At 39.4% G+C, this 20,740-nt stretch overlaps 2 protein-coding genes and 2 non-coding genes across 5 annotated transcripts; all 4 read left to right on the top strand.

The window, feature by feature from the left end:
* Positions 1–2,316: 2,316 nt before the first annotated feature.
* On the top strand, positions 2,317–14,540 carry slc25a38b (solute carrier family 25 member 38b). 2 transcript variants are annotated; one of them, XM_067459012.1, is made up of 8 exons: positions 2,317–3,082; positions 3,244–3,365; positions 6,523–6,647; positions 8,105–8,189; positions 10,963–11,142; positions 11,239–11,407; positions 11,495–11,661; positions 12,211–14,540. In XM_067459012.1, exons 2-8 carry the CDS (start codon positions 3,351–3,353, stop codon positions 12,331–12,333), a joined length of 864 nt encoding a protein of 287 aa, XP_067315113.1. In that variant the 5' UTR covers positions 2,317–3,082; positions 3,244–3,350; the 3' UTR covers positions 12,334–14,540. The 2 variants fall into 2 exon arrangements, with proteins under 2 accessions (XP_067315113.1, XP_067315112.1); XM_067459011.1 differs by lacking the exon at positions 2,317–3,082 and adding an exon at positions 4,959–5,038.
* Positions 14,541–15,187: 647 nt separating this feature from the next.
* Positions 15,188–19,431, top strand: rpsa (ribosomal protein SA). Its single transcript, XM_067459010.1, has 8 exons — positions 15,188–15,322; positions 15,932–16,103; positions 17,144–17,262; positions 17,676–17,921; positions 18,154–18,282; positions 18,837–19,005; positions 19,127–19,162; positions 19,284–19,431. Exons 2-8 carry the CDS (start codon positions 15,971–15,973, stop codon positions 19,376–19,378), a joined length of 927 nt encoding a protein of 308 aa, XP_067315111.1. The 5' UTR covers positions 15,188–15,322; positions 15,932–15,970; the 3' UTR covers positions 19,379–19,431.
* Positions 15,709–15,850, top strand: LOC137094667 (small nucleolar RNA SNORA62/SNORA6 family). The gene has a single exon (XR_010908700.1). It is a non-coding gene; the product is annotated as a small nucleolar RNA SNORA62/SNORA6 family (small nucleolar RNA).
* LOC137094668 (small nucleolar RNA SNORA62/SNORA6 family) lies at positions 16,804–16,945 on the top strand. Its single transcript, XR_010908701.1, has one exon. It is a non-coding gene; the product is annotated as a small nucleolar RNA SNORA62/SNORA6 family (small nucleolar RNA).
* Positions 19,432–20,740: the final 1,309 nt, after the last annotated feature.

Genomic DNA, 20,740 nt, shown 5'->3' with positions numbered 1-20,740 from the left:
GAGTCGTGTACCAAGCTCTGGAGAAAATTAAGTTGAGAGATCATAAACATTTATGCATTTGTGTGGACTAGATTTGGTATTTGTCTAGGTTACATGCAATTTGTAGGATGGTTTGTATTTATTTGTAGCCTGACGTGGTCATACTCAATTCTAGTCAGAATATGAGTCTGAAACTGCTCCATTGGGCTGTGATTATGGGGCGTGTTTCAACCGAACCAGAAAAGACATCAATTGGATAGACCTACAACAAATCAGTGCAACGAAGCGACGCATTGTCAAATGTCAACATAGTTCAACTGAACTGTGTTGCCAAGTCCACATTTTTCCCCCGTGGGTTGTTTTCTATGTCCGCGGGTTGGAGCAACTATGATATATAGACCCATGAGTGCAAATTTTAGCAGGCAACCATGCCAAAATAACACGTTTTACTCCCCAAATGCCTTTTCCCCCAGGAGAACCCCCCAAGAAGCTATTGTTTAGGGCTATTAGTTGGCGGGTTTTGTTGTAAAAACTTGGCAACCTTGTCACGCGAGCTGAAATCAGGCTGGAATACCAAGGGGGTAATCTAGCACTCGGAAAGCGTTCCACCCATAGGGGCGGCCATTGCTAACCAAGCCATCACCTGCTGTTAGCATCCCATTGACTCCCATTCATTTTTGAGTCACTTTGACAGTGAATAACTTTACATCTGAGGCGTTTAAAGACTCCATTTGTCCATTGTTTATTTCTAAAGAAACACGACAATGCATAAAAGGCTCCATTACCTTGTATCTTACACTATCGCCCCGTAGAAGCTGTTTTTGTAAAAATAGGCTAACGATTGCGTCATAACTAACGCGACTCTGTCTCACAGTTGAGAAATTACCGTATAGACAGGAGGAGACGCTCAGAAACAATCTTTTACTGTCTATGAGGCAGTCGGGGGGGACGTGGAAACATAAAGTCCGATAAAGTCAAGGGAGAAGAATGGGGAGAAGCCGATAGTCAGCCAAAAGCAACGGGAGAAAATATTTAAACAACGTGATTCAGATTTCACTTTCGACAACTACTAGAAGACCTACAGCTGTCAGACAGGAGGCTCACGTCACATCTACGTCGTCAAGCTCAGTCTGAGCCTGCGCAGTTCGCTCAGCCATCAGGACCCATCAGGTCTCATTTTCTGCCGTTGAAGTCAATGGGATAGCTCTGTCAATTTCTTTTACTTAGTATGTGTAATACACGATCTTTGCCGGTGTTGTAAAAAAATAATAATTTAATGATACACAGAGTATTTACCCAACATGATCATCATTTCTGAGAGAAATTGTGAAGGTGAATGCATATACAAACAAGCTCTGCGTTTAGGATTCGAAATAATATAATCCAAGCCCCTTTGATGCCCTGATGATTTCATTGGTCCGAACAGTTTCTGTCCGGGGATAATTACTCCTCTATGGAGCGAGGCCAGACCGAACTGCTCGACCTAAAAATTTTGTGGGCGGGGCTAAGTTCGGCTGGCATCCAGGCTAATTTATTTGTGAAATATACTCACTCATTTATTTGCAAAACACAATACTGGTACATACTGTATATTTGTTACTCTTTGCGTTTTCACTCAAACTGACCTTTGTATTTGCACATCGCTTTCTGTTTGTTTGTGAGTTACGTTTTCTTTTGCAACGGAGATCATGTTTGTTTGCAAAATGCAGATTTTTTGTGTGTAATTATGGCACAAAATCACTCCATAAAGGGATGATGTAGTTCATCCAAGTTGTTCGAAACCTGTATGAATTCATTTCTTCTGCTAAACACAAAATGCATTTTGAAGAATATGGTTACCCATATTCTTCAAAATATATTTTGTGTTCAGTAGAAGAAATGTATACAGGTTTGGAACAACTCCATGGTAAGTATGGCAGATTGAGGCAAACTATCCCTTTAAAGGGATAGTTCCCTTTAAAATGAAAATTCTGTCATCCTTTACTCACCCTCAAGTTGTTTCAAACCTGTATGAATTTCTTTCTTCAGCTGAACACAAGGGAAGATAGTTTGAAGAATGTCAGTAACCAAACTGTTAAATGGAGCCATTGACCTCCATAGTATTTTTTTTCCTACTATGGAAGTCAATGGCTCCAGTTAACTGTTTGGTTCATTCTTCAAAACATCTCCCCTTGTGTTCAGCTGAGGAATGAAATTCATACAGGTTTGAAACAACTTGAGGGTGAATAATGGATGACAGAATTTTCATTTTGAAGTGAACTATCCCTTTAAATGAGTCGCCACGCATGTACCTCAGTGTTCCAGTGGGGGGCATCGAGGCTCGCGCATCAAGTGCCTCTAACCCGGAGCACGTGTGACACCAGCACACCGGCACCGCTGGAATAATCGAGCTGAAACCGGTTCTTTCCCGTTGTTCTGGAGACTATACGCGAACAGTACGCAGGAGTTACGCAAATAACGCAGAACTTTGTTGCGCGAGCGTAGGTAGCTCCAAACTCACAGTCAGATCACAGTCTCCGCGGAGGAATGCATATTGAAAACTTGAGTAACGTAACGTAACGCTTGCTGTTTATCTACAATTTAGCAGACCTGTAGCGTTTTGTTTGCTTGAAAGGAAATTACGCAGTTTTAGACACCAATAAAACGAACAATTGAATGTAAGTTAAAGTTTGCTGATTTATGATTGAGTCAACGGGGACTGTTAGCATGACCGGCTAACTGACAGAAATCAGCTGACGTGTGTTGCACCACCTCGTTTCCAATATTTTTGTTGTGTTTATTGTCAGTTTTGTATTTTACGAAGAAAACAGCATAGGATGTGTTGCTAGCCGTTGCAGAATATTTGAAATGCTGGGTCAGACAAATTAGCATTAGCTTTCACTCTGATTTAACGCTAACGTTATGTTTGCATTTGACGTTTCTCCCCGTGGTGTGCAGCACATTTCTACGTTTATGTAAGATTTCAGGAATTAAATGGTGATTTACGTGTCTAAATTTGTCGGTGCTCTCCTTTGCACTTTTGACAGCTGTGCATAGCCACATAAAAAGCGAGAATCATGATGACGATCAGTCCTTATTCACTGTTTCTCTTCGGTCCTAACAGGTAAATATTTAATAGAATTTAAATCTGTCTGACAGCCTCCTTTTATTTTAGAGGTGTAATAGACACCACTCTAGTTGATTCTGTGCGTGTTTTTTTGTGAAATTAGCAGTGGTTATTTAATTAATCAGGTTGGGTGTTAAATTAATTTGTCCCTCATGCAGTCTGCAATCTTAGTTTTGACGTGCAAGACATCACAACGGCCATAGAAGAGATCGAAAGGAGGGAGTTGAGCTCTTCCTCTGCTTCATCATCCTCCTCTTCATCTGCAATGGAGATTGCCCTGGTGAGTTTGTAGTATTACTGTGTGCTTTAATGTAGATTTGTTCTGCTTAAGTTAAATGTGACATGTTTAATGTCTGTTACCTGATGGTTGATTCAGCCTGCTTTTTAACACTTTAAGGGATAATTCACCCAAAAATTCAAATTATCCCATAATTTACTCACCCTCAAAGCCATCCTAGGTGTGTATGAGATTCTTCTTTCAGATGAAAACAATCAGAGTTATATTTTAAAAATGTCCTGGCTCTTTCCAGTATTATAATGTCAGGCAAAAATTTGAAGTCCAAAAAAGTGCATCCATCCATTATAAAAGTAATCCACACAGCTCAAGGAGGTTAATAAAGGCCTTCAGTAGTGTATCGATGGGTTTATGTAAGAAAAAATATCCTTATTTAAAACTTTAAAATATCTAGCTTCCTTCAGACCGCCTTTCTTCTCGCAGTTCAAAACGCATGCTCTAAATCTGACGCCAGTTACGTTTTTTCTGTAAATTGAATACGGAAGGTGGTCTGGTGGAAGCTACATTATTTACTTTATAATTTGTTAAAAATGAATATATTTCTTACACAAGCCCATCGATTTGCTTCGGAAGGCCTTTATTAACCTAATGGTGTGGATTACTTTTCTAATGGATGAATGCACTTTTTTGGCCTTTAAATTTTGGGCTGCAATTCACTGCCATTATAATGCTTGGATTGTTCAGGACATGTATTAAAATAACTCTGATTGTATTCACCTGAAAGAATAATGTCATACACACCCAGGATGGCTTGAAGGTGCGTAAATCATGGGATAATTTTCTACATAGATTGATTGCATTACATTTCTTGATATGCTTGAATGTGTGACATTCTGTTCTGGCAAGAATAGTGGTTGATCAAAATGTTTTTTGTAGGGTCCGAGGCGAGGTCAACATATAATGCAATTTGCAATGATACCAAAAGAAACGCACACAACATTTACATATTCAATTGAGAAGGCAGTCGAATTGAAACTGATACAAGCTTGTGTTAACTGACCAATTAATCATAGTCACCGACCGATGCTGATTAACTCAAAATGGCCAAATAATTGGTTTAACTGACATATCAGTCCATCACAAGTAGAAACCCAGATTTAGTTTTTTTTGTTTCTTATTTGTAATTGGATGTTCAGGAGAGTGTGTATGTTATGATGACACTGTTTTCCCAGCACATAACCCATTTTTATGTGCAAATGGCATAAATATCTAATATTTTTGTTGTGAACCTATGTTGGAATATTAGGATACATGCATCCAATGAATGACCTACATTTTCTCTGTCACATCTACACAAGCACACGCTAGCGCACATATACATATGCCTTCAGCAACTGTATGACTCACGCTATGCTGAAAGCACTTGATCCGGCGGAGAGGAACACAAATGAGGAGAGTGAAATCACGGATGTGCATTTAGGTGTAAAGGGGTGAGAAGGAGTGCATAACAGCAGCAAGCATGGAAGCTTGTGGATTAAGCCGCTGAATCTCCTGATGGGGGTGGGAGGGGGTTAAAGAGAGATTTCTGAGTATTGTTTTTGAGAGGAGATGGAGGCTTACTCTGTCATGTGCTGTTAGTGGCAGCAGTGAGAGTGTGATAGAGAGAGATGCAAGAGAAAAAGGACCCTCAGCCCAAATCTGCCAACAGCCTGGGAAAGGTAGGGCAGATTAGTCAGTGGCTCACTGTATGTTTCTCTAGTCAGTGTTTATGTGTTTTTGTGTATCTCTGCGCAGCTGTGTGTGTGCGTCTTCCCAATTGCTCGTGTCTAGCTTTTCTCATGCTTCTAAATGACTCTCAGCACTCCGAATAGCCTGTCGGCAGAGCTCGAGTATTGACGTTCATATCAGTATGCGTGTGATGATGCTGACAGTGTCAGTGTGTGATTGTGCATCTCTGTTGGGTGTGATTCTCTATGGTCAATCTGTTTTGAAGTGCATTTATGTGTATTGTGTGGTGATGCAAACTTACAAGTGTTTCATTTGCATACATGTAAATGTAAATGATACTGTGTATTGTAAGGTTTTGTGTCCATGCAGGGCACCAGATGTAGAATGGATATTCAGTGTGTGAGAATATGAGAATATCCTTTTATCTGGGGTGTCGGTGTTGGTCACTGTGGTATTTTTAGTGTTCCTGCAGTAGATGGTGACTTTTGTGTTGAGAAAATGAAAGCAGATTTTGTACCCAAGCCTGTTAAAGGGGGCATTAAAAGAAAAACAGGATTTCTTGCTCTTCTGAAATAAACAGTGCAAAGCTCCCTATAGTCCACACAGCACATGAAAACCATGCTACAAAAATGTTATTCATTATCAGGAATAGTCTTACTTATGACATCACAGCCATGAGCAAATTAGCATATGACCGCCCATGTTTCAGCAGTATGAAATCCTTTTTATTTTTCCTAAATTAATTTTAATGATTTTTTTTACTGCATATTCTGTGTTTTTCGAAAACACTTCTAATCAATTGAATTGACAGTTTAAGGGATATTTTAAAATGTAATCAAATTAAAATTCCTTTACAAAAGAATATTGCATTTAAAAAAATAAATAAACTGCTGCATAATTTCCTTTTAAACTGCAATATATTTCTGTCATCATTTGATCATAAACCAAACTTTACTTTGGTGTTTTGTAGTGAAGACCTTCAAGGTTCTGTGTTGTATTTGCCATACTTTTTATTAATGAATCAAAAAAATGGCAAATCCTGTGAAATACTATAAAATCCCTTTTTATGACTTTATTCTGTGATTCCTCACGTGTTGTCCACATAGCAGAAATTACAGGGCCCTAATTACATATGAATGTTTACTTAGTATTCAAGAACTTAGTGTTCATTAAAAAACAACATTGTAAATTGTGGAGGTTAGTTAGTCATTAAACAGGAATTTAAAGTTTTTTTGTAAATTAAAAATGAACAAAATCAATAAAATGGTACAAAAGTGTTGAAATGGCCCCTTTAAAGTGCTTCCTGATTGTATTTTCATCGTCTGCTTTTTCTTTTAATCTCGCAGTTATTTGTCTTCTCCTCTGCTGTCACCCCACATTTTATATCCATCCATTCATACTCTTTTCTAGCTTTAACCTTTGTCTCCTCCTTCAGTCCTTGTTTTCTCAAACTCTGTCTGGTTTGTTCTCTCAGGCTCATCCTGCCCTGAAGGCCTTCATGTGCGGCTCTCTCAGCGGCACCTGCTCCACTCTGCTGTTCCAGCCTTTAGATCTGGTGAAGACCAGACTGCAGACCCTGCAGAACAACATGCACCCGGGGTGAGATGCCACTAATAAACAGGCCTGCTGTGACCCACACTGACCATGTCTAGACTCTAGACTTAAGCCTGCAGTTAGGCTGATGTCCTTCTGCATTGATCTTTGTCTGGTATTTGGTGTCAGCAGTGCTGGGTTTCATGACTTGATTGACAGATAATAAATATATCCTGACCTGCACAGTTATAATGCATAATCATTAGTAATGCTCTGATCAGGTTCTTTACAGACTATCGTTTTCTAGTCATTGTGATCAGCTGATCTGTATATAATATGAATGCTCTCTGTTGACTCCTTACACCCTGAAGGCTTTTTTAATGATTTTACATCGAAGTGGCATACCTAAAAGTAATGGCTTGCCTTACCCTCTTTTTTTGTTTGTTTTGTAGAGTATCTTCATGTACATGGTCTCATTTGATAGAAAATTCACATTTTGAAGAAAATAGATTTTAATCATGTTTGGAGGTTCTGATGTTACGACACTGCTGAGAAAATCCATTTCGTGATTATTGACCGAGATTGATTGATTGGAGTATCCCATTTCTGTTGTCATTCTTACATGGGCTAATAAGCATGTCATGGATTAAAACTACTTTAGTCATTTCAAGGGAAATGTTTGCAAAGGCATGTTTAAAGTTGAACAAAAGTGATTGGGATATTTGTAATGCAGATAGCAATGCACTGAAAACTATCCAGATCACTTTACCAACTGCATAACAGTACCCCAGCAACTCCATAGCAATGCACTAAAACTATTCAGAACACTTTATAAGCCACATAACAACACCCTAGCAACTACATAACAGTACTCTGTATACTTTAGCAACCTCATAGCAGTAGCCCAGCAACTGCATAGCTATGCCTTAAACTAACTGACACACCATACCAACTGCATGTCAACACCCTAGAAACCATAGTAGTACCCTAGCAACTCCATAGCAATGCACTAATAACTATTTAGAGAACTTTACCAACTACATAACACCATAGCAACCACATTAAAGTACTCTAGTGAGTCCATAACAACGCTTTAAAAAACTACTCTGAATACTTTAGCAAACTCTTTGCAGTACCCAGCAACTCCATAGTATCAAACTAAAAACTGTAAAACCAAACATTTAACTTTTTTTTTTTCCACTGGCTTTTGGTTTGAATCAGCTTTTTTGTTACCCGTTTGGTTGTTGTGGAGACTGAGGTTTTAGCTTGTTTTTTGGTAAGATGCGTATTGAGTGTCATTGTGTCTGTTTATATAACTGCCCTCTCTGTATGCTGTGTGGGAGTGTCATGTGCTCTGTTATTAAACTGTCGACCTCTCTCAGCTTTGCAGAGAATAACTTGGTCCCCATGTCAAATTATTTGTCCTCATATGCAAAGATTTTTGTCTCCTCCTGTCTGTTTTCGCCCTTATTTCTCTCTGCCCGTCCCTGTCGTGATCATTTTTATTTGTCTTTGTCTCTCAGTGCTCCTAAAGTGGGGATGATTACAGTCTTTTTCAACGTGATCCGCACAGAGAAGCTGTTTGGCCTGTGGAAGGGGGTTTCACCGGTAAGTCTAGTGTGTTGGCTGATTTTTCCATTTCCTTTGGTCCCCGCTCTCTGTTTGATCTCACAACAGCAATAGTGCTCTGACAAATGTCTACAGTTACAATTAAATGAAGAACAGGACATACAGGTCCTTCTAAAAGAATTAGCATATTGTGATAAAGTTCATTATTTTCCATAATGTAATGAACTTTCATATATTTTAGACACCAACTGAAATATTTCAGGTCTTTTATTGTTTTAATACTGATGATTTTGGCATACAGCTCATGAAAACCCAAAATTCCTATCTCAAAAAATTAGCATATTTCATCCGATCAATAAAATAAGTGTTTTTAATACAAAAAAAGTCAACCTTCAAATAATTATGTTCAGTTATGCACTCAATACTTGGTCGGGAATCCTTTTGCAGAAATGACTGCTTCAATGCGGCGTGGCATGGAGGCGATCGGCCTGTGGCACTGCTGAGGTGTTATGGAGGCCCAGGATGCTTCGATAGCGGCCTTAAGCTCATCCAGAGTGTTGGGTCTTGCGTCTCTCAACTTTCTCTTCACAATATCCCACAGATTCTCTATGGGGTTCAGGTCAGGAGAGTTGGCAGGCCAATTGAGCACAGTAATACCGTGGTCAGTAAACCATTTACCAGTGGTTCTGGCACTGTGAGCAGGTGCCAGGTCGTGCTGAAAAACGAAATCTTCATCTCCATAAAGCTTTTCAGCAGATGGAAGCATGAAGTGCTCCAAAATCTCCTGATAGCTAGCTGCATTGACCCTGCCCTTGATAAAACACAGTGGACCAACACCAGCAGCTGACATGGCACCCCAGACCATCACTGACTGTGGGTACTTGACACTGGACTTCAGGCATTTTGGCATTTCCTTCTCCCCAGTCTTTTTCCAGACTCTGGCACCTTGATTACGGAATGACATGCAAAATTTGCTTTCATCCAAAAAAAGTACTTTGGACAACAGTCCAGTGCTGCTTCTCTGTAGCCCAAAAGTGGCTTGACCTGGGGAATGCGGCACCTGTTGCCCATTTCCTGTTGTTTCTACTCCAGACTCAGTCCACTGCTTCCGCAGGTCCCCCAAGGTCTGGAATCGGTCCTTCTTCACAATCTTCCTCAGGGTCTGGTCACCTCTTCTCGTTGTGCAGCGTTTTTTGCCACACTTTTTCCTTCCCACAGACTTCCCACTGAGGTGCCTTGATACAGCACTCTGGGAACAGCCTATTTGTTCAGAAATTTCTTTCTGTGTCTTACCCTCTCGCTTGAGGTTGTCAATGATGGCCTTCTGGACAGCAGTCAGGTCGGCGGTCTTACCCATGATTGCAGTTTTGAGTAATGAACCAGGCTGGGAGTTTTTAAAAGCCTCAGGAATCTTTTGCAGGTGTTTAGAGTTAATTAGTTGATTCAGATGATTAGGTTAATAGCTCGTTTAGAGAACCTTTTCATGATATGCTAATTTTTTGAGAATTTTGGGTTTTCATGAGCTGTATGCCAAAATCATCAGTATTAAAACAATAAAAGACCTGACATATTTCAGTTGGTGTGCAATGAATCTAAAATATATGAAAGTTTAATTTTTATCATTACATTATGGAAAATAATGAACTTTATCACAATATGCTATTTTTTTTTAGAAGGACCTGTATGTATGAGATCAGAGTAGACATCATATTTTATGTGGCACAAACAAAAATAACTTTTGGAATATTATTCAGGGTTTCTATTAGGGGTGTAATGGTTCAATTTACTCATGGTTCGGTTTTTATAATTTGTTTTTTGATTAACACTAAAAACACAGACAGCAGGAAAAGGCTTCTTTAAGACATAATGCACAGATCCAGTACATGCTTTTTCACATGAACACGCATCTTTCTGTTTACATTATACTTAAGACATAACCTATTATGTTTGATAGGATACTCCCCAAGACAAGCATATTGACATTAATTTTTTTGTAAAATGTTCCTTACACACAAATCTCTCGGTGAGCGCAAGTTCTCTTTCGCATCTTGCTCTTGAATGTTTTTAAGGCTTAAATGAGTTTACTTTAATTTAAAAAGGCGTATGACTTAAGTCATGTCATGTTTGAGCACACAGCACTCGCATACATTATAAAAGTAATCCACATGGCTCTGGGGGGTTAATAAAGGCCTTCTGAAGTGAATCAATGGGTTTGTGTAAGAAAAATATCTATATTTTACACATTCTAAAGTAAAATATCTAGCTTCCGGCAGACTGCCTTCTATATTTAACTCATGAAAAAAGCTGGCACGGTGATGACGTTGGATGTTACTCAAGCGTTTTGAACTGCCACAGGCGTTACACTTTCTTCGTAATTTGAATACAGAAGGCGATCCGCCGGACCGAATATAAAGAATAAATATCATTTAAAATTTCACATGGATATTTTTCATACACAAATCCAATTTTGGGCTGCGATTCACTTCCATTATAATGTTTGGAAGAGCCAGGACATTTTTTTTTTAAACTCCCTATAAACGGGACTAGGATAGATATTCATTTTTGGGTGAACTATCCCTTTAAATAAAAATCTTACATCTTACTATGTACCATAATACTGAAAATAATACTGTATGAACCATTTGTGTTAAATATGGTATGAAAAATCTACAGATAGGTTTGGAAATTTGAGTCTGGAAATATATAAAACAAAACAGATGCTAAGAAAGTGTACATCTAATAATCACGGTTCCTAAACATTGTTCATTTCAAACTTTTCCAGACTTACTGTTTCTCTCTGTCTTTCCCACAGTCGTTCATGCGCTGTATCCCTGGTGTGGGGATCTACTTCAGCACATTTTACTCGCTAAAGCAGCATTACTTCCTGGATGGGTCTCCAAACGCTGGGGAGGCAGTGTTGCTTGGGGCAGGGGCTCGTTGCGTGGCAGGCGTGGCCATGCTGCCCATCACAGTCATTAAGACTCGTTTTGAGGTAAGGATCATTACTGAGACTGCATATACATTGATTTAAAATGCATGTTTTCATCTGCATCTGTGTTTTTATTCACCGTTGCCCGTTGTATTTCAGAGTGGGCGGTACAATTACGTAAGCGTAGCTGGAGCTCTTAAAAGTGTGTGTCAGAACGAAGGTCCCAAGGCTCTTTACTCAGGGCTCACAGCGACTCTGCTCAGAGACGCTCCATTCTCGGGCATCTATGTCATGTTCTATAGCCAGGCCAAAAAGGCTTTACCACAGGGTGAGCTTCTGTTTAATAGTGAAAATGATAATGTTATCTGAGGATGTGGCATTGTTTAATAATGTCTACTCTCTCTCACTCACTCAGAGATCAGCTCGTCATCCTTTGTCCCGCTGGTTAATTTTGGCTGTGGTGTGTTGGCTGGTGTTCTGGCCTCTCTAGCCACTCAGCCAGCGGATGTGATCAAAACCCACATGCAAGTCAGCCCAGCATTGTATCGCAAGACCAGCGACGCTGTGCGCCACGTTTATACTGTAAGCATCATGAGACAAAACATATTTGTTGACCTTTGAAAATCATGCCAAAATGCATTTAAAACATTAGGATATTCAGTAAAGATCATGTTCCATGAAGATAATGCAGCCATGGTGACATTAACTTGTCTTTTCTTTTTTAAATCTTTGCAACCAAAACTTTTGAATGGTACCCTATTTACTTACATTATACATGTTCTTTGTTGTGCATGAATCGTGCACAACAACAAAAAAATATCTTTGTTAAAAATGTTTTCTCTACACCTGTAGTGACTTCTGTAGATGCAACTGACATATAGTATGAACTCATAAGATTTCATCGATGATTTCGAATCAATGAAGATTCGACTGGATAAGGATGTTATTAACATATCCTTATCATTATCCAGTCAAATCTTCATTGATAAAAAAAGTCCCTCCCAACATTATATAAAACATTATTTTCTGTCTATAAAACATTTATGTTCTGAATGTTGTTTTGTATTTGTATAACTCACAGGTGTGTTAAAGCAACATCACTTTCATTCTTTTCTCTCCATGTCATTTTAGAAGCATGGCTGGAGCGGGTTTTTTCGCGGGGCGGTTCCTCGTTCTCTGAGGAGAACCCTGATGGCTGCCATGGCCTGGACTGTGTACGAGCAGCTGATGGCACGCATGGGTCTGAAGTCCTAAAGACACCTGACGCACTTTTTTGTAGACTTTTCAGACACTGGCAAAAGATGATGATCTGTCATCCTTAAAGAGTTGATAAAAACGAAAGCAGCTAGTGTTTGGCTGAGGTACCGGTAATAGAAGGGTTGTGTGTATATGTTTGTGTTTTAAGTGCAGTGAGTCTTTACCCCATGACACCTCTGACAGTGACATTCCTAAATTGCCACATTGTGAGCTTGTCTGCCTTGTTGATGCCTGCGCATTGAGACGGGTCCGCACTGAAGAATACCAATGAGAGACAGACTGCTAAATCATGTGCCGTCAGCTCACAAGAAATCACTCCTTTTACGAAAAGAAAACTAGTGAACTCAATATACCATGTGACAGTTTCATTAAAAAGTGCCCACTCTTGCAGGTTTTTCATAAACTCACGGCTCTGTGAGACAATTAACCTTAGTCCACTGAGTTGAAAATCCCTTTTAGTCGAGGATGAGCCAGGAGGCATGTTGGCATGATACTCCAGCGCTCCGACAATCAGACCGAATTACTCTAGGGCTGAGAAACTGAACTGACAACACATGACTGTCTCATCAACGCACTCCGTTCCGACTGATAATTGCACGTCACTATGCGATGATTTGTGCTGTTCTACTGATCTCCTGTGTTATATGGCTATATGACTGGATGGATTAATCTTTACTTTCATGAACACTCACTGCTGGATACAGATAAAGACAGAATGAGTTTTGAATGAGACTTTGTAAGATTTAGGCCAGGAGAAATACTAAATATTTATTCAAGAAACAGATGTAAAAATGAGAAAATTGTTTGAAGTGGAAAGGCAGTGAGAAATGGCCATACTTAATTTATCCTGTTTGCAAATGTGTTGTCAGACAATTTTAATTGACGTTTTGTTGTAATTTAGGTATTGTGTAGTAACTGCTGTAAGATGCCATAGTATCATCAGTGGTGCTCATGTCAACACAATTGTTTATTGCTAATTCTACATGATCCATAAAGAGAATTTTAGGAAATCTGCCAAGAACATGTCCGTGTTGTTCACCCTTAACAAAGAGAGAGAACCACTGAAATTTTTAAAGAATGATCATAAGCCTGTTAGAAGCAATATGATTTTTGACATTGTGACATTATTTTCATTGCAATTAGGCACATTTTCTTCCCAAATGATCAGTACTTTAATGTGATTTCTTATACTTAAGTGATATATATACTTATTTACACCACGGTAGTCTTTATAATTTTATATAAAGATACATTTTAAACTTATAATTTTTTCACATTTTTTAATCAGCATATTACAGTGCTTTTACTGTAAAACCTTTGAGGGAAAAGCTAAATGCAGGGATGCATTACAATAATGAGAATTTAGGGGGAAATATGCTTAATTGTCATGTAAATAAAATCACAGCATGAAAATCATAATGTATCTAAATATATTTCAATCCCGTTAAGCCTAAATATTCTTTCTTTTTAATTATTATTTATATTTTAAAAAATCATTTTGAGGTAAACATTACCTGAACACGTTTTCATGAATTCACCCCATAAACATTTGGGGTGGTCTCATTCCCTCCTGTATTCTGTCATGGTGATGGTTGGTCATTTGCCACTTTATATACTTTTGAGGGTTCATATGTGCATTGGTCATTGTTTTGATTAAGATAGTTTGGCCATTTCAATTCAGGAAATGTATGTATTTGAGTCATAATTTCATTTTGTTAGCTGAATTCAATTCAGTTTGTTAATTGTTTTGAATTGTCTTGATTGGCTTCTCCCTTAAAAAGCAAGATTATCTATTGCAGAATGCAGTTTAATGCTCATAATATGAAATCTGAATGCATGGAGCCAAATGATACACTAGTTTTAAATCAGTTAAGAGGATGTTTCGATCACACTGCACACTAACTACATTCATAATTTGAAAGCACTTTAAATTTAGTAAAGTTGACTCCATTCAAACTGAATCTAGGTGGTCTCTCTGTGTGTGTGTGTGTGTGTGTGTGTGTGTGTGTGTATGTGTGTGTGTTGGTCACATGTTGCTATGTAAGCCGTTGTGCTTTGTGCTGTACTGTGGGAGATGATATTTTGCCTTCACACAATCAGTATTGTCTTTTCAGCATTATTGTTGATATTTTGTCTGTGTGAGAACTTTTGCACATGCAAATGTCGTGCCTATGTTATGTGAATAAATTTGCCCCTTTTATAAATGGTGGTTAAAGTTTGTTTTATGTATCTAGTTTTGTAAACTACACTAAATTTCCAGCTTTTGTCACTGAGCTTTAACAGACGAAGGACTGAAGATGCATACAAATCATTGATGCTCTTTTTGTATTTTTGTTTTAATAGACAGTACTAAACAATCTAGGATACTGTTAACGTGGCACAAAGTGGTCTTGCGTCACTGTGATTGCTGTGCTGCTGATGGCACAAAAACTGACAGTCTGATAGCCATCAGTGTCCCCAGACATCCAGCCAGACAGAATAAATGGGGTTGTGTATGAGGACACCTGGAGGGACTAAACCACTGCAGTGACACAAATCAAAAGGGCTGTAACTATAACTTAGACACCAGACCTCGTCAGCTCTTTGAGTCATGAGAGACTCCTGTCAGCTTTTATTTACCTAACTGCATCAGAAACCAGCCAGGATCTCTAAGAAAATAATAATAATCTTAATAATGTCCAGCATAAACCAGCAGGATTCTGTTCAGAATGCAGTTGTAGTTATTTTAGTATATCAAGTTAAAATAAATGAAAATGACTGAGTAGTGTTAATTTTTTTATGGTTTTAATTTTAAGCAACTGACTGTTCACATGTGATATTCTCCTCCAGTAGGGGGCAGTATTCTAATTTGATTTGACGATAAATTCAGCGAGTAAGAAACCTCCCTAATATGATTGGTGGCCACCAGAGTATATAAACGACGTCATTTCCTCACCCGCCCTCTTTTCGCCGTGAAGTGCAGAACTCCATACGGCGTTGTCGCGTGGTGAGCAGAAATTTATTTTTTTGTCGATTTTTTTAACGTCTATTTGACTCAGACTTTTTAAAATGAAGCTCATAATTGTCAATAATAATCAAATGTCACGTAAATGTGATGTTGCGCCCCTTCCTTAAAATATAAAGGCCTTAACCCCGACGTGTGATCTCGCGCAAGGAAGCGCGTGTACGTCTTTAGCGCGCGCGGTGATCAATTGTGAGATTTAAGCAACACGAGTATTTTTGGACTTGATTTATACCAAGTCTCTATATAGTGTAATATAGTAGTTTGTCCGTTTTAGTTTATTGTTGCATTAAGTTATACTATCAAGTTGGCGCGTGCAAGTTATGTGTAACGTTAGCGTCGCGCATGTTATTGATAGTGCAGTATGTGAACGCGCACACTGTTAAAGCCTGGCACTGATGTCGGTGTTTAGGTGTCGGAAGTGTGCTAAAGTGATCTAGCTGGGTTTTCGCTAACACCATGAGGGCTGATGTGCCCTATGACTGGGGTTTGATAGTGGCCAGAGCTACATGTATCCAAATTCAGGTTAGAAATACTCACTCCACGTCCATAACGTCGTGACTAAACTATAAATGTTCCTGTTTTCTCTCCTAGCTCTCCCACTAAACTCGTTACGCAGGGAAAGTGGTCACGATGTCCGGAGGTCTGGATGTCCTTCAAATGAAGGAGGAGGATGTGCTGAAGTTCCTGGCCGCAGGAACCCATCTGGGAGGAACCAACCTGGACTTCCAGATGGAACACTATGTCTACAAGAGAAAGAGTGACGGTGAGAAGCGCATGACTAGAATGCGGATTAGTATTTTTTTTTATTCATTTTTATAACTGTCACTTAAAGTTGATTTATTTGAAATAAGTTGCATGATTCCAATATCAAATTGGCAGGACCATGTGTATAATCTAGTTTGATGCAAGGTTTGCCTTAAAGGGATAGTTCATCCAAAAAATTCCCCATGATTTACTGACCCTCCAGCCATCCTAGGTGTAAATGACACTTCTTTCAGGGAGTACAACTGGAGTTATTAATGCTGCGGTCACATGCTCTCAGAATTATCGTAAATAAGTTTCCTAGGTAAAAATTGCACATGACCGCCCTCCCATTTCTTCATTTGAATGGGATGAGCTTGTAATCACGACTTCAGAAGTGGGAAATATCAATTTTCCAATAACACGTGAATGTGGCATTGTCCTTGCTAATCCAAGCATTATGGCAGCCCAAAAAATGCGTCCATCCATTATAAGAGTATTGCACATGGCTCCGTTGGGTAAATAAAGGTTTTCTGAGAGAGGCGTAACCACTTGAAGTTAAATATTAAAGGCGGTCTGGCGAAAGCTATACATTTTATTTAAAAACATTTAATAACTCTGGTATTCGAAGTCAGTCATATACACCTAGGATGGCTTGAGGGTAAGTGATTTATCGGATAATAAAATCTTTTGGTTAATGATCCCTTTAAATCTGTAAACATCCTGCACACTGTTAAAGCCTGGCACTGATGTCGGTGTTTGGGTGTCGGAAGTGTGCTAAAGTGATCTAGCTGGGTTTTCGCTAACACCATGAGGGCTGATGTGCCCTATGACTGGGGTTTGATAGTGGCCAGAGCTACATTGATCCAAATTAGGATAAGTTTTGCTATACAGTACAAATAAAATAGAAATGTTTCTGTATTTTTTTGTAGTTAAATATTAAAAAAAAAAAATGTTTAACTGAAAGTACTAATGTCTAAAATATGGAAAACTCAAGAACATATATTTTCAAAGCTGTTCAGGTGAGGGCTATAACTGATCAGGACTTTTGCGTTTCTGCAGGCGTGTACATCATCAACCTTAAAAAGACCTGGGAGAAACTGCTGTTGGCTGCTCGTGCTATTGTTGCCATTGAGAATCCAGCTGATGTCTGCGTTATCTCTTCCAGAAACACTGGCCAGGTAAAGCTCAGTGATTAGACCAGGGCTATTCAAATCTTGCCCTGCATGCAATGCGCTGCAGAGTTTAGCTCTAACCCTAATTAAAGACACCTGAACATGCTAATCAGGGTTGAAGCTAAACTGCAGCGTATTGGCCCTCCAGGGCAAGATTTGAATAGCCCTGGACTAGACAATTGTCAGCAGCATGTTTTAAAAGACGGGCGCACTATTAAAACCTGGCACTGTTGTCGGTGTATGGGTGTCGAAAGTGTGCTAGAGTGATTTGGCCGGGGTTTCGCTAACACCATGAGGGCTTTGCCCTATGACTGGGGTTTGATAGTGACCTGAGCCACAATGTTTTTACTGTATGTATTTTTTGTGAACATGTCTTGGTGACTTAAGTGATGTTAACTGTCACTGTTCCTTCCTGTCAGAGAGCTGTGCTCAAGTTCGCCTCTGCCACTGGCTCGACCACTTTCGCTGGTCGTTTCACTCCTGGAACCTTCACCAATCAGATTCAGGCTGCTTTCAGGGAGCCCCGCCTCCTGATCGTGACCGATCCTCGTGCTGACCACCAGCCACTGACCGAAGCCTCTTACGTCAACATCCCAACCATTGCCCTCTGCAACACAGACTCTCCTCTGAGATATGTCGACATTGCCATCCCATGCAATAACAAAGTATGAATGAGAAACCTAAGTGTTAATCAATGTTTGTGTGAAGATTAAAAAGCAGGGCATGACTAGTAATACTAAGGACATTGGTTCAACTCCCAGGGAAATCAAACCCATTTCTTTTCTAAATGCATATTATAGATCTTTTTAACACGTCATTCAGATTTCTATTCCCAGGCAAAGCAAGGACAGGAAAGTCTGCCGAATGCATGTAATAGTTTTAAATATCTTGTTTTAGGGTCCCCACTCTGTGGGTTTGATGTGGTGGATGTTGGCCCGAGAGGTGCTGAGGATGAGGGGCACCATCTCCAGAGAGCACCCATGGGAGGTCATGCCTGATCTGTACTTTTACAGAGATCCTGAAGAGGTACATACTCAGCACATGAAAGTGTAAAGTTATAGAAGTTTGCTGTGAAGCAGTTGCACTGAAGTAAATGTCTCTTTTTTTTTTTTTTTTTTTTTTTTTTTCAAAATTTTAACTCTAAAATTTATCGGAAATTAAAACCGTATGTCTACGTTTCAAATTGGAAGTTGATCCCATTTTAAGCCAGTTAATAAAATATTCAATAGGGATAAAGGCAATAAAGCATGCCAAGTGTTTAACACATGCTGATGTCATTTGATAAGATTTTCTGTCCAAACTATAAAGGAGTTTTTTTGTAAGGTTGACCTTTCTTTTATAGTCTTTTATAGTAGAGTATATATAAAATTGTTTAGGTTTTTTTTTTTTCCCCCTTCCCAAATTTGAATTATAAAATGTTACATTTCTTGAATCTGTATCTGCCATGTAATAGCCTGTGAAACTGATTTGGCAAATTTAAATGCATCCAACCAGTATTTAGGGTCTGTTCAGTGTAGCTTTATGACATGTTTACTATTAAAAATGTGCTAATTGTGGGACTGATTTTGCTCCACCTCTAGATTGAGAAGGAAGAGCAGGCTGCTGCTGAGAAGGCTGTTGGTAAGGAGGAGTTCCAGGGTGAATGGACCGCTCCAGTCCCTGACTTCAACCAGCCTGAGGTTGCTGACTGGTCTGAAGGTGTTCAGGTTCCATCTGTGCCCATCCAGCAGTTCCCAGCTGGCATAGAGGGTAAGCTGCCTTTTTGTACTAATTTTCCCACAAACTAAGCATTTTGGTTGAACAAGTGTTTAGGCAATAAATCGATGCTATGTAAATTACTGTGACCTAATCAACTTTTCTTGAACTTCAGCTCCTGCCAAACCTGCACCAGCTGAGGTGTATGCAGGTAAGCAATGGTTTTCCTTTTTTAGGCATGTATATCAAATTGACAGCATATAATAGATTTCACAATGTAATGCCTTATGTGACATCTGAGGTAACTTTGTATTTTTCTTTCTCTTTAACAGAGGACTGGAGTGCTCAGCCCGCCACAGAGGACTGGTCTGCTGCCCCCACCGCTCAGGCCGGAGACTGGGGCGGCGCCACCGCTGACTGGTCTTAAGAAGCGTTAACCTAGTTTGATGCTTGTGAATCAATAAATTTGATTGTTTAAAATCTTGCTTCTGATAAATTTAGTTGAGGGTTGACTTCTGAATAAGCAGTCAAGGCCCAAAAGCTTTGTTTTACTCCACTTTTTTAGCATTTAGAGCTGTAATTGAGACATTACAAATGTAGATGAACATGCTTTAAGGGTGCTTTCACACTAGCACTTGGTGCGCACCAGGGTTCGATTGATGTCAGGGTTCGGTTGGTTTGGATGATGTGAATGCAGACTTTCGAACTCTGGTGCACACCCACGAACAGCACCCAAGTTCGCTTAAAGGCCCACTGAAGTGCTTTGAAACGCACCGCATTATTCAATGTGATGACGTAATTTCCCCTGAAACGGCTCCAGCTGTTAGCAGCTCCTCCCCTTTTTTGAAACGGCCAATAGCGTTTCGTTAATATACAGTTTGACGAGAGCGCAAGAGCGGACCTTTCTGTTAAGTAAAGCCAGTTTCCTCTAACACTGTTTACCATCATAATCTCCTCCATATCACTTTTGAAATGCAGCATTCTGTGCAGAATACAAATGGGTCGATATGTTTGTCTGCAAGGACTCGCGAATATGATCCGCGCTGCGCTCGTGTCTGTAGTCTAAATTTAGACCAGACTAGGTGTGCGGCGTGTGACACTAAATTGAAAACAGACTTTATTCGCCTCAAATGTAAGCATATTTACACTGAATCGTTTCCTATCACATATATAGTGTGCTATGTGCCTTTCACCATGGAGAAATTAGTAAATGTGTTAACAACTGACCGATTTCAGCCACAGCTTCAGCAGTGTAGGGGGCGGGGTTTAGATTCTAAAGAGCATTTTGATTGGGCAGGAGATTTGACGAGAAAGTGAAGTCTGCGATATCACCAAAATCTGAGATTCGGTTTAACGGAAGTGGGAGACTAAATTTGTATTGCTTGTATCTCCTAAATGCAAATTGTCATAGTTTTGTAACATACCAGCTTATTCATAACTTTAAGGCTAACACAGTTATACTAAAAGCTAAAAAACTTGATTTCAGTGGCCCTTTAAAGAGGTGGTCTGGAGTTAGTTTCATGTGAACTCTGCTGATGTGAACCGCTATTAATGACGTATGATTTGATAATTTGTTTTGTTTTACCCATTTACCTGACGAGCCTCACTGACATACCGCAAGCAGAGATCTGTAGATCTAATCTCTGCTCGTCCTCTGTGTTCTTTAGAGCATTTGTGGCAGATAGACGCAAGTGCCGTTATGTACTGAAGCTTTGGTAACACAACCAGTGGTTCAAAAACAAAAATATAAGTGACGTGAGCAACACTCCATTTCGCTGCCATCACCCTC

The sequence above is a fragment of the Pseudorasbora parva genome, chromosome 12 (assembly GCF_024679245.1).
Source record: "Pseudorasbora parva isolate DD20220531a chromosome 12, ASM2467924v1, whole genome shotgun sequence".
Taxonomy (NCBI): Eukaryota; Metazoa; Chordata; class Actinopteri; order Cypriniformes; family Gobionidae; genus Pseudorasbora; species Pseudorasbora parva.
The sequence above is the reverse complement of the archived record's forward strand: the minus strand, read 5'-3'. Positions and strand labels throughout refer to the sequence as shown.

What these genes read in the sequence shown, in the direction of transcription:
- slc25a38b (XM_067459011.1), top strand. Translation starts at nt 4,988, where the DNA reads ATGCAAGAGAAAAAGGACCCTCAGCCCAAATCTGCCAACAGCCTGGGA. An exon ending in TGTGGAAGGGGGTTTCACCG is followed by an intron (nt 8,190 to 10,962) that starts GTAAGTCTAGTG and finishes TCTTTCCCACAG; the next exon opens with TCGTTCATGCGCTGTATCCC. An exon ending in CAAAAAGGCTTTACCACAGG is followed by an intron (nt 11,408 to 11,494) that starts GTGAGCTTCTGT and finishes TCACTCACTCAG; the next exon opens with AGATCAGCTCGTCATCCTTT.
- rpsa (XM_067459010.1), top strand. Translation starts at nt 15,971, where the DNA reads ATGTCCGGAGGTCTGGATGTCCTTCAAATGAAGGAGGAGGATGTGCTG. An exon ending in CTACAAGAGAAAGAGTGACG is followed by an intron (nt 16,104 to 17,143) that starts GTGAGAAGCGCA and finishes GCGTTTCTGCAG; the next exon opens with GCGTGTACATCATCAACCTT. An exon ending in GTTCCCAGCTGGCATAGAGG is followed by an intron (nt 19,006 to 19,126) that starts GTAAGCTGCCTT and finishes CTTGAACTTCAG; the next exon opens with CTCCTGCCAAACCTGCACCA.